Source organism: Protopterus annectens, chromosome 11.part0 (assembly GCF_019279795.1).
Source record: "Protopterus annectens isolate FY-2018-M chromosome 11.part0, PAN1.0, whole genome shotgun sequence".
Taxonomy (NCBI): Eukaryota; Metazoa; Chordata; order Ceratodontiformes; family Protopteridae; genus Protopterus; species Protopterus annectens.
Window position 1 is genome coordinate 1,556,632,265 of NC_056745.1, and position 14,172 is coordinate 1,556,646,436.

At 39.0% G+C, this 14,172-nt stretch overlaps 1 protein-coding gene across 1 annotated transcript in view; it reads left to right on the plus strand.

Moving 5' to 3' along the window:
• Positions 1-4,450: 4,450 nt before the first annotated feature.
• Positions 4,451-14,172, plus strand: part of SMO (smoothened, frizzled class receptor) — a 558,191-nt gene continuing 548,469 nt past the window's right edge. Inside the window, exon 1 of the mRNA XM_044088830.1 lies at positions 4,451-4,770. Coding sequence (XP_043944765.1) covers positions 4,509-4,770 — 262 coding nt within the window. The 5' untranslated portion in view covers positions 4,451-4,508. The remainder of the gene's footprint in view (positions 4,771-14,172) is intronic.

The window sequence follows — 14,172 nt, forward strand, 5'->3', positions numbered from 1 at the left end:
TATGCTCAGATCTCTCACCACTGAGTGCATGCTTAGGGTGTTTCTATTGGTGTGGTAAGCCTGAAAGGGAAGATAATATATTTTTTTCATTGAGTTTAAGGCTGTGTCTTTGGCATCAATCATTTGTTTGTGTAACATCCCCTTGTAGAACGTTGACATCGTTTGGGGATTCTATGACCTCTCCCAGTTTGCAATCATCAGCAAACGTTGTCGGCCACAGACCTTTAGTTTTTGCTTATACTTCAGAGAAATAGATTCTGAACAGTAGAGGTCCCAGGACTGATGTGTGGAACACCATTGGTTATGGGTCTTCTGTTGGAGGTGGATTCCCCTATTTGATTGTATGGGTTCTATTGGTTCTATTGGTGAGCCAGTTAATGACCCACCTAACGATATAAGGATTGATACCTAACTGGATGAGTTTGTCAATAATGCCTGAGTAGGGAATAGTGTCAAAAGCCTTGGCCAAGTCCAGTTAGGCTGTATACACAGTTTTCCCCTTGTCCAGGGCTCTTGTAACTGTCTTGAAGAAGTCCACCAGATTTAATAGGCATGATCTCCCTTTTACAAATCCAAAATGAGTAGGATCAAGTGTTTGGAGATTACCTATATATTTGTTGATAAGGTCCATGATGATTCGCTCCATGGCCTTGCAGATAAAGCTAGTCAGGCTAATAGGTCTATAGTTCTCAGGGTCAGTGGAAGCACCACCTTTGTGCAAGGGGATAACAGTGGCCATTTTCCATTCAGCTGGGATTTGTAGTTTGCTTTGGAGGACTTCACAAGAAGTCTTAATTGCTTATTTAAGCTAAGGAGGGAGTGTTTCCAGTTTAGGGCACACTTCCTCTTACTTTTGGACAACAATTTTTCCCCTTATTGTAATGCCTGTTAATCGTAGTTGTCCAGCAGGCAGGTTTGCTCTTTCTTAAAGAGCTTGTTTAGGTCCTGTCAGGTATGACCAGCATCAATGCAGTTATACAGGTGTTTGTAAAAAGCATTGGTGTAGGACTCTGCATAGTTGCAAGTTACATCTGAGGGGAAAGGTGCAATGAAGCTATTTATACTATCCCTTAGAAGGATATGATTTGCTTTGAAGAAGTTTTTTAATTTAGTTGCTGCTGGGGGAGGAGATGTGGTGGGATAGTTGCTTTGATTGAGGCTGATTTGTGGTCAGATCTAACAGGGGAAGACCTCACAATGGGGTTGCTACAGCTATCCTCATATTGGTATGCACCAGATCCAAGATGTTGGTGTCCCTAGTTGGGGTGTTCACCAGTTGATCCAAGACGTTGGGAGTTAATGAACTTGAGGAACCTTTGTGCAAATGAGTTGGAGCATGAGTAATTTACCCAATCAATGTGGTGGGTAATTAATATAACCCAGACCCATGGTGCTCGGATGTATCTTGATGGATTCCAGTAGATCCAAGTAGGCAGAGTGGGTGTATTGGTTCATGTAGGGGTCCTTTAGCTGGTAATGACTTGAATAACTGTCCTACCAACAGTTAGTTGCGCCTGAAGTGTCTCCAGGGAATCATACTGTTTAACCAATCTTGGGGGGGTGTTTACCTTTAATGAATATTGGTACACCCCCCTCCTTTATTTTCATGCCTTCCATTCATGGTCTGAATGTGTGGTAGGAGGTGTAACCCGGTATGGCTGGGGTGCTCTCCACTGCCTTGAACCAGGTCTCTGTGACTGCACAAATGTCAGCATCTTCCAAGGTGAGAGCTGCTTCAACTGAGTGCAGTTTCATGCTAAGTCTCCTAGCATTTAGCAGCATAACCTTGAGGTTGTTTTTTGATAAAATTTTTACGCCAGGAATTTTGTCATTGTGACATTGCCTAAAAAAGGCAATACAGTTAAATGGGGGCAAACATACTTCTCAGCTGTCCCAGTTTTGTAGAACTTCCTTGATTTTGCCAACTGTTTTTTCCTTTCTCTTATAATTGTTTTAATTTTCAGGGAAATTACTGAGAAGTGCAGTTAAACAGTCAGTAATGCCATACATTACAGTCTTGTACTTCATATTGTTCAGAAAGTACATAAGTACATTTTTTTCTTTTAAACACCTTTATTGAAATAACACTTGTGACATAGGCAAATTTACATTTATACAAAAGTAATCAAACTGTATTAACATTAACATTATACTTGACATATATTGCTATATATCATATAACCTAAGCAACATTACATAAATTATTCAATTAATGTCCTTTTTTAAACAAGAAACATCTTTACTAAACCATCACTTACAACATAAGCAATCAAGAAAGTACATGTTGGTTTTGAGGTGAATTAAACTAATAGTTAAAAATTGTGCCTGTGTTGGTTTTGAGGTGAATTAAACTAATAGTTAAAAATTGTGCCTGATTTTGGCCTTTGTCCCCCATTATTTATGATTTTGTCCAAAATGCTTGAGCAGAATGCCTAGATTATTGTCTCATACACTTGATCTATTCCTCATAAAATGTTAGGTTTTTTTTTTGCAAATCATGGATTATTTAAGTCACTAAGTAATAACAGCTGAATTTCAAACTTCGTATCATTCAAAAAATGTATGGTAATGCAACAAGCGTTATTCTAGCAACGTTCTTAACTTTATACAAGCAATATTTAAAAAATTGTCTCTGATTTGGGGCCTTTGCCACCCAATTATTTTTAGCTTTGTCCAGAATTATTGTGCTAAGAGGTTGAGAGGTATGCCATCAATTACTATAAATATTTAAACAGCAGTGCATATAATGTCAATATGTACATTTCTCCAATACTATGAAGTTGTTGTTGTCTTTCGGCTTTTCCCGGTAAGGGGTCGCCACAGCGGACTAATGATTGGCAGTAGATTTTCACGAACGCCGAGGTTCCAATACTATGAAGTAAAATGCAATAAATTAAACACACTCAGGATAATGGTTAAAGATTCAAAGGGATAGTTTGATTCTGATCTCAGGACACTGGATAGGCTTAAATGGCCCTTAAGGGAAGTTAGTACTCACAGTAACTACTACGATGACGATTCAAACCACTGAAGTGTACTTCATTATCATGTTGAGTCTTAAAAAGTGCATGCTCCTCGCAGTTCCACAATGAAAGGGTCAGACTTCACTTCGGCGTTAGGAAGTAGGAATGCTTAACTGATAATTAATTAATTTATTTCAGTTTGATAACCGGGGAAGTCCACTGGGCCACGAGGAACCCGTTTTCAGTGGAGACTCGGGGAGAAAAGCTCCAGAAACAAACACAAAGAAACAATATGAAACAAAGCTCCAAAAACAGATACAGAGAAAGAATATGAATATGAAACAATCAATTATTAGAGAAAATATATCATATACAGTAAGTTCACAGAGTATACAATACAGTAAGTTCGCAGAGAAATAAAAGAATGTGGGTTAACACATTTCTGATACAGACAAAATCAGAGATACTTGTGAATATATATATATATATATATATATATATATATATATATAGATATATATATATATATATATATATATATATATTTTTTTTTTTTAAAGAGTTAGGACTGGGTGCAGTATATGACTGTCCCGATTGGAGTATTGTGGCGATATTGAAGAAATTGGTTTATGCAGAGGGTGGAGGGTTTGATGGTTGAAGGGGGATTAGGGGAGTGGGGTGGGTATAATGACGACAAATCATACTAATCGGTCAACAGAACTTTTTACAGGTATAAAGTAGCACATTTTAACCGTCCCGTGAGCTTCCTAGTTGAGGTTTTAGTAGTTAGTAGGTGTTCCACATTTTACCAGTTTGTTCCACATTTGGATAGATAGTGACACTACCATAGTGTTCCTCGATTTGGAGATTTCAGGTTGACAGCTATGCGAATGCTACAACAGTACCACAGCATACACATATGAATGACCTCAATATGCACTGTTCTTCACCATAACTGTAGTAAACTGTTATAAAAAATCCGCAGCAACAGGTAGTGCAGGAAAAAATACAACTTAACGTAGTGAGATGCATTGAATATTGCAATAATTGCAATACTATGCTGAACGTGATCAGAACATAATCATTAGTAGCCTGGAAAAGTAAAATTAATTATTTACTTCTCAATTAACTACAGCTGCCCCTTAACAGTCTCTCAGAAGCCAAACTGTATTTTACAAATTTTTTCCGGACCCCCCTCAGTTACAATCATGTAATTGGGCATAGAATAACACGGCTTGCATTCCAATCAGGAACACGCAAGCGCTTCAGCGAGTAGCACTGATTTACATATGTGTCAATCATTTATAGTATATACACGACAAAACGTATACTTTGTATCTGTCGATAAATACTTATTTCAATATGACGTTACCTCATTAGCATCAGCCAATCAACGTAGCACCGCCCATTCCAACGATGTCCCGCCTCTGGGGTACTAAAAGTAACCAAAAGTTATCCGCTAAGTTTTCTGAATCAAAGGAGGGGCGAAATTTAAGGATCTTGTGTTATTGGTACTCCCCTTTTAACTAAATCTGGGATTCCAAGATGTCTTCCCTTGGAGGAACCTTTGTTAACAATTTTTGGATGTGGGTGCTTTGGCTGATTCCCTTGTCCCTCGCTCAGATTGTTATGCCTCCGACTAACGACTCGTTTTTAAAAGATCCTTGTAAGAAAACATCTACTTGTGAATCTTTGAAATATAATACATGCTTAGGGTCGCCTTTACCTTACAGCCAGACGTCCATCATCTTGGCAGAGGACTCCAGTTCTCAAGAAGAAGCCCACGAAAAACTGATTTTGTGGTCAGGTAAGGAGTGAGATGCAACTAGTAAGCATAGATGGAAGAGGCTAACTGCGGGGTTGGGGTAGTTACTGACCGATCGGGTTATTTTACGGTGCATTTCAGGGATGCTGAATGCATGGCATATTATTGTGCCCAACTTGCATTGTTTTGATGTTTGGTAGTACATTTATTATTATTGTTGGGCATCACTGTAGTAAGTAATTTGATTGTCACTTAGAATTTCCATTAAACATGTGTTGAATACCCAAGAAGTTTATAAACTAATTAACAACATGAAGCATATGTCCGACAAACAAGTTTTATTAATTGCCCTTATCTTAGGTTCACTTTACTTTTTGTTAGATTTTGGTTGGCGCTTTCTGCATTGGCACATCAATTTTTTGACAGTTTGGCTTATGGCTGTGAAAAATAGACCAGCAAAGGTATATTTGACAGTTCAACAAGTTAAGAGTAAAATATAACTAGGTAACAGCAGAGACCTGAACTTTAATAGTTTATTATTTTTTTATCTGTAGTCTGTGTCTATGTACTTGAAAGCTTACTGTGACATATTCCAGTGACTCTGTATCAGGTATATCTATGTGACAGATTTTAACAAATTTAGACAGATTAAGGCAGTCAGTGGTTTCCTTGGCATAACAGCAGGCACAGCCATGCCATCCAGCACTTTGGTTATTTTTTTCTCATTCCTCATATAGCTAGATATGTTAGCCCCTTCTTGATGCACTAATGTTCAGGTCAGAATGGTCCACTGTTTTACATTTGGTATCAAAACTGCTTGGCCCATTTAAGAATAACATGTGTTATGTGTGTTGTATCACAGGTGTGTGTTGTGCTTGCCGTTCATTATCTGTGTTTCTGATTTTGTATCTTGGAGGGTGTACCTTGTTTAAATTTTGCTTTAGTTTGGTAGCCACCTGTTCAACTGCTTCATAGACCTTTTTCAGACATGACCTGGGCCAAGTAGGGGTATAAAAAGCTGTTAAGAGGACATACATGTCTGATGTCATACACCAATGGATGATACAATGTTTAGAGGAATACATGCAAAATAAAGACCTTTAAACTACATAAGGTGACTGCTTTGCAAAATGTTGTGTATTTAAGTATAAAGGTAACTAAGCAAGCTTTTAATGAACATTTTAACTAAAGTAGCCTAAATAAGAACAGATCATTATGAAAAAAATAAAGATCTGCGTGGCATACTCTGTTTTCTGTCATCTAGTCTGAGGTAGTCTCCTAATGCAGGTAAAGAAGGTAGTATTTTGTATGTACAGTGCAGCTTTAAGTATGTTAAAGTGACCTTTTTGTAAGTATGCAACATGCTGGATTTCTTATCTGTGGTGTGGTGTTTGTAGCATGCAGACTATTGGAGATGATGTAGCTAGTCTGTATTTGTATCAGAGGATCTGCATTTATATTTTTTGAATAGATGATAGAATAAATTTTGCAGGGGAGGTGATTTTTATTTTTGTTTTGGGGGGGTGGAGCTAGTTTAATAAAGGCTTTTTCCCAATGCTTTTGGAGAAAGAGGACCTTGTTAGGGCACTGTACTGTCTGCATTAGAATGCAGGGGATGCAATATTTGTTTATGTTTTAACTTTGTGACTAGTGGTGTGCAATAAGAGACATTTAGCAGCTTCTGTGTGAGATGTTTGAGGAGTGCTGTCCTTTGCAGTTATTGGCAGCACAAATTGCCTTCCTTTAAAGCATTACAGAGATGCTGTGTGGAACTGCCCATTGTAGTAAAATGGATGATTTTTTTTATCCTGTGATTTGCAGTATATTTGTGCTCTGAACAGAATTTAAAGCATGGATGATTGATTAGAAGTAAGTATCCAGTCTTTGGCATCAACAGTTTGATAACAGTAACTTTCTATGCTTTATACTGGATAGAAGGTTTTACTACTTGTAAGCACTTTTTGAGTTGGGTCAGTGTATGTTTACAGATGTTGTCAGGATGTGCATAGAGTGTACGGTGCTGATCAAATGTAATTCCTGGGTATTTTGAGTGTGGTCACAGATGGGTAGGGGTTTATTAGGGGATGTGTATTGTAAAATGTTGCTTTATTTTTTAAGTGTTTGACACTTTCTAATTAACATTGTGTTGCTTTTTTCACGCAAGTCTGTAGGTTATTGAAATGTTTTTGCAAGTTTTTATGTAGTCTAATTTTAGATTTACCTGAAGCATGAATGATGCTGTTTATGTCTGATAAATATATTTTTAGGTTATTTATGAAGACACAGAAAAGTAATTCCCTGAAGTAGAAATTTAAGATACATCTGCTATCAAAATTCCATTGTCAGAATTAGTATCATTGTGTTACACTGTAAATGTTTTGTTGCTTACATAAACAACCATTTCAGTGCTGTCTCATTTTTGTTGAAGTTAGAGTATTATGAGTGAATGAATTACTGTTGCAAGTGCTCTTTTTAGATCTATAAAAAGTGCTCCTGTAAGATTACCCTTTTCTGCATATTCACAGATAAATGGTTTGCCACTGCCAATGTTGCAGTTAAAGTGCTAAATCTTTTTCTGAGTCTGTGATAGTAAGCCATAGTTTGAGATGTCAGTAAACCCGTTGTAGATTAACTTCACAAGAATATTAGCTGACAGGCAGAGAATTACAGTTGGGCTATAGTCAGGTGCAGTTGTGGGTGATTTAGTTTTAGGCATAGGTTTAAGGGTAGTATGCTTACAAATGTAAAGGATTGTGTTGTTTGTTAAGGTGAGGTTATAAATATGGCTATATGGTAGGCTGCCATTCTCAGAAATTTGGTTAAAGTACATTTAATAGATTTGTGGATGTTATTATTTTTCACAATTTTTGATTTTCTGTTATAATTGAAGAGTGGTAAATCAAGTAGCTTAAGTTGGTGTTCCCTGAAGTGATTCTGCTGGAATTGGGGTGATTGTGTTACGTGGATATGATGATCTCATTGAGTAGTTGGCTATTTGCTTATCTCAACTGTCCAGAATTCTTGCAGAGTGTCCAGATTTTGGTCTTACAGTTTTATTATTTTCATCTTAAAATGTGTGGCTGTCCAACAGATCATAGAGGATTGAAGTCCCTAAATAATAATGAAGACTTACGTTTTAGACTTCACATCCTTCAAAAAATTCACACTAACATAAATCCTCTTATTATAAGTTCATAGGTAGGTACTAGGCTATTTGCCCAAAGGCATTTATAAGCCTAGCCAGAATGTGTTGGCTTTTGCCACCCCTGTAGATTAGTTCCCTGTGCCTCTGTCCAGCAGAGCCACTGAAGTGATCCCCGGGGTAAACTTTATGTTTTCCATCCACTCATCGAGGTTTCTCTTTAAGAGTGTTAGCGAGGAGCTCTGCCTAATGTAGATTGGAATCTTGTTCCAAAGCATGGGAAGTCTTACAGCAATTGAGATTACAAGAGCAGTATTTAAAATCTGTTCCTAATTTTGGCCCATTGTCCTGATTTCTTGTGCTTTGTTGAAAGGTATGACTGTTTGTTTTTCTTTTTAGTTCTTGAGGTTTTAGATTGGTTGTGAAAGTTTTGGGGGTACTTAGGATTATCTGGGGAACTACTACATGACCGCTGTTTATTTTGTATATCTTTGGCATTATGTTTGTCATCATATGGCTTTTTACAGGGATACCTCATGTATTGCTTTTTGGGAGATGTTTAAACAATTAGCTTTGCTGACATGCATTGTCCCTTTATTTCGATCAAGTACTTCCAGGAAACACATGATAATCACTTTTGTATGCGTTGTAATGTTGTAGAGCTCAGTTAGTGCAGTTCTAGGGTTTGTATAATTGAGAAGTCTGTTCCATTTAATTCCTCCAGGCTCTGAGCCTAGCATTTCAGTGAACAAACTTATGTTTACAATTCTTGGTTTGAGTTTTTTGGGTTTGAATGTCCATGTAGTCATTAAAGGATTATGGTCACTTTAGCTGTTTGGTGAAAGTCACCTGGATGACTCTTTCTGGAAAGTTTGTTATGATTATGTCTAGAATGAAGGAGGTTAATGTTCAGGTACAGGTTTTTGTAGGATGTGTAACCAACTGGCATAACTCTCAACCTCTATCTAAGCACAAGTATTGGGACAAAGGCCCAAAAATCTAAGACATATTTTTAAATGTTCATATTTTATACTTAGAAAATTATTATAACACATTTTGCTTTAAGCATGCATTTTCTGAAGGATGTGAATTCTGAAACCTGAATATGTGCTATTATTTACTGACTGCAATCCTCAGCAATTTGCCATAAAATGACCAAAAATGAGGCAAACTATGAGACAGTTGAAATCTATGCCAGTTGGATTAGAACAAAACTGGTAAGCTCTTTATTGAGGTGATTTTTATTTGACAAAAGCCACTTAAGGTTAAAATTTTCTAGTAAGGTGAGTTTATGTTTACTTAGATTTTGATGTAAGATTTTAATTTAGTGGTCGAATATGCCTCAGACAGCTGGTGGAAGATGTATGTCATGGCTATGTTCATTTTTAATAAATTTCCTAGTGCTATTTTAAACCATAAGCCACTTGGGATCAGTATTAACAGTGGTGTTTCTGCTACTGTTGTATGTTGATGGATGGTGGCATTTTTCCTTTATAAATAAGATACCTCTTCTTATACAGGGTCCTGGTCTTTTATTGAGAAAGCAGTTGCAAATGTGTTGTGTGAAGTGTTGTACACAGTGATTAGCTTTGAAGCAAGATTCTCTAATTGCTAATGTTGTTGGGTTGTTTTAAGTTATCCGTGCATTCAAGTTTGTCCATTTGTTATATAAGTTGTGCTTGTTGACTAATTTTATTTTCAGTGGTTCCCAGTTGTGGGAGGCTGAAGTGTTCTTGATTGTTGTTGTTGATTAGTTGGGGGTCTTTGGTTAGTTTGTGTCACCTATATTTATTGTTGTGATTAATGTGAGAAATAATAAATGGATTATGTATATTTATAAGTAGGCTGTGTGTAGTCATAAGATGTGACTTGAGAAGTAAGACCATAACCAAGTCTTGGCTGAAAATGAGCCCTTGTGGTACATAGGTAACTAATAAGCTAGTTGCCTTTGCAGGCCACTTTTAGCCTAGCCAATTTTCCTTTTGGTGCATGAGTTAATATATCCCTTTTGGTGTTAGATTTAGCTTTACCCATCCTGTGGTTGATCATTATGTATTATCCCAAATGAGAATAACTGGGATCAGACCAAATCCATGCATGGGGTAAAGTATTTAGGAGCTGCATAGATCCAAGCTGCACTTGAATATGGACGGGGTGAGCTTTGTTTTACATGGGTAAAATGTTTTTCCCAAGAACATTCCCATTTACCTGTTGATAAGTAAATTAATAAGTAAATACATGTTCAGATCATCAAGGTCTGTTCTGGTGGAGTGTTTTCTTATTATTTTAGGATCATGTTGACAGTGTTGTAGTTGTATCAAAACTCAGAAAATATCCACAGGAAAAGACCTTTTGGGGCCATTTAATAATGCATTCTATAGAGAAGCTATTGCAGATTCTAAATGGTATTCGTCAGCAGTGGATGAGTCTCACTTTACACATTATCATTCTGTTGTAATAAAGTAGGGCTGGTTTGGGATGTGAATGAGCCATTATGAGTCAGAATCTTACCAACTCCAGGAGTAATAGCTGTGACATAGTGGCTCAGAGGATTAAGGATTTGAGCAGGTAATGAGTTTTGTTCAGGATGTCTGGATTTGTTTGCCTGCTTCCTCTTTGATAGCTTGTGCTGCTATGCAAGTAACTTAACCAGACTCTAGCCTGTTATAAATTCATACAGTTCTAGGTTGGTTCTAGGAAAGTAGTCACATAAAGATCCTGTCCAAATAAGTATCTTGAATTACAGAGTAGCTCTACAGTGTCACCTCTGTCTATAAGAGCTGCATAGGGTAACCCAAGGGAGAAGTTATGGCTGTCAGTCCAGTTATAGAGACTGACACTGAATGCATCCAGAATACTGATTGTTTGACATGTGGAGGTGCTTGTTCCACTGGTGTGAAACATGGTGGGTAAGGAATATGTCCTGCCAGTGAGTCTTACTGTTTATGTAGGGTTGAGTCAGTTGTTACAGATGTTTGAGGTGCAGGAGGTTGAATAGGGCAGGGTCTTTCATGGCCGGAAAAGCAAGGCAAAAGTCAAGAACGTATCAGTAAGAGACTGAAAAGAGATAGTTGTGCCCTGCATGTCTGTCCATTTATTTATTTGCAGTTGATTACCAGGGAAGTCTGACTGGACAAAGACCCTTTTCGCTGGAGGCCTGGAGAGAAAAGCTCCATATTATATACGCTGATAGTAAAAATGTGCTATATGCAGTAGTGGCCAAAAAATAAGGGCATCAATCATTTTTCAACAAAATGGCCTGTAAAGTTTGCAGTACTGGTTTAAAAGCCCACATTTGTACTTGTTTTCCGCCTTTCCTGTAATTAGTCTAGCCCAGATACAGATTTGCTGTATCCAGGACTGTTTGTAAGCTTCTGAGTGGTGCCAACATCTGCTCTTTAATTTTTCCCTTAGATATGCTAGTTCTCTCCTCTCCTGCACTTTTACTAGCTTATTAGTTTAGCACTTTACCAGACTTCTTATAGCAATTATTGTAGCACACAAAAGTGCTACCAGCATTAAACGTTCTACAAGGAAACGGCTCCAGTACTTATTATGTCCACCCCTCCAGGCATGTCTAAAGGTCAGTTCCCTGTTCTTTTTCCTATTAACCTGGTGAACTTGGGCATCCTGAGCCAATTTAGCAACTGCCTCATGTACACTGACAGCCATCTCCTTTTATCTCCCAACACTCAGACTTGCGAGTGATGCACTTGTATATCCAAATTGGAAGCCATGCACTCTCCAGCCAAGACCGGAATAGCTGTTCAAGAGGAGAAGGTTAGCACTTGTACCACACCACATGGAACACCTAGCCCTCCAGAACACACACCAGCAATGCCTTCACATAAAAACACAAACCACACACACACCTTCATGGAAGCGCTCAATAAAAATCTACCCAAACAGCAGAGACCTCCAAGGCAGAAATGCCCTCGACCATCACAACAGAACACAACACTAATCACGAGACACATAACTCTCCTAAACAGTGTGCCACTTAACCCCAGTCCTTAAGGCAAAACAGCATGCCCAACACACTAGTCATAGGTGACTCGATAGTGAGACACACTGATGTCCCTCTCACTAGGTTGAATAAGGAGGTATTAACAGTCAGCTGCCTGTCAGGCGCCAGGATCCGCCACATAACGCAAGCACTTGGGTCTCTCAACAACAGGTACAAATATGACTTTGTCATTGTACATGTGGGTTTGAATGACCTAAGATGCACCTTCCTGGACTACATGAAAAGAGACATGGAGGAGCTCTTGGATTATGTAGCCCAGGTGGGTATGACCATAGCCATGAACAGCATCCTACTATCATCCAGAATAATACCACAATACAAGCAGAAAATTATTGATTTCAACAATTGGCTAAGTTTCTGGTGTCATTCTAAGGGAATCCGGTATCTGTCTGCCTGGGATGACATGATTGACGGACCTCAATGCTTTGCCAGAGATGGCCTGCATCTGTCACCCCTGGGCTTCTGGATACTGGCCAAGGCTCTTGCCACCCCTATAGTACCTTTTTTAGGCGGTGTTGCAAAGACGAAATTATCACCGTAACAGCTACAAACAAATGCAATCTGAAGGTCATGCTGCTCAACCCTAGAAGTCTAAATCTCAAAATGCACTTGCTCGAAATACTCCTTAAAATGGAGAACATTGACATTTATGCTGTAACAGAGATCTGGTTCAAGGAAGCAGAAAGCACCCCTGCACTACCAGGCTATAACTCATTCCACACCTTTCGGCCCCAGGACTTGGACCGAAGCTCCAAAGGCGGTGGTGTTTCCATATTCATAAAGGGTGTGCAGGCCTCCAGATTGGTAGCCCAACATAATGCTTCTGAGATACTTCAGGTGCAGCTAACATTGAGTAAGACAACGATTCATATTGTAGCCTGCTATAGGTCCCCGACCATGTCCCAAGACTCACACTCCATGTTCCTAAGCACCCTGGAGAATATTAGGGTTCAGCCTAACGCTGTCATACTGGGCGACTACAACTATCACTCCATTAACTGGAAAAACTATTCATGTACCAATACACTTGCCCAATGTTTCCTGGAATTCTTTAATTCCAATGCTCTGGACCAGCTCGTTCTTACCCCCACTAGAGGTAGCAACATCCTTGACCTGGTCATTGCTAACATGGATGACTGTTGCTTTACACCAATAGTCAACTCCTCTCTGGTTAGATCCGACCATAAACTAATCATCTTGGAAATCCACCCCCTCCACCCCCCCGCAAGGGTAATCACTATGAAAAACTTCTCCAAAGTTAACTTTGGGTTCCTAAAAAACAGAGATGGCTAACTTCACGACACTCATGCAAATGGAGAATAGTTGCATGACTGCCGAATCGTACACCAGTGCACTGTAAGAACACATATACAAATGCATGGATCTTACCATACCCAGTAGAACCAAGACGCTGTCCTCCAAAAAAGGAAGCCAGTCTGGTGGTCCTCTGCTGTAAACAAACTCTACAACAGAAGGAGGAAACTGATGTGGAATAAGGTGAAGTCCCAAGACTGGAAAAACTCTATCAGCCTCAACAAAAAGTTGAGATTCCCTCATCAAATCCTCTAAATCTAGCTATGAAAACAGAATTGCAGCAGATAGTAAAGACAACCACAAGGCCTTCTATAGTTATGTAAAGAATCTCCATGGCAATACCCAGATTTGCTCTGAGCTACTGCACAGTGGTACTTCCTATACCGAGCCAACATATATTGCCAATATACTGGCCGTCAGATTCAGTGCCAAATTTACCCCTCTCCCTCCCCCAACGGACCAATCACAATACCAGTAGATTGCCAGGCACCCAGTATTACTGCTGCATGGGTTAAAACAGCACTGTCCAAGAATACAGTTTCTATGGGACCTGACAATATCCCTGGCTGTGTTCTACATGAACTACTGAGTGAATTGGCACCTTACCTGTGTGCCCTGTTCAATCACAGCCTCACCTCAGGCTTTGTCCCTACCAAATGGCACACTGCTACAGTCATCCCTCTCCACAATGGAGGAGAGACTACAGACCCTGGGAACTATCGCCTCATTAGCCTGACAAGTCTGATATGCAAAGCTATGGAATGCATCATAATGGATCTAATAAACCAGGATGTAGGGAGTCTCTATACTCTGGATCCTACACAGTTTGGTTTTGTGAAGGGTAGCTCATGCCTGCTCAACTTGGTCAACTTTTTCGAGTCAGTTACCAGAGCTGTGGATGAAGGCAAGGTGGTTCATACAGCTAACCTTGATCTGGCCAAGGCCTTTGATACCATTCCCC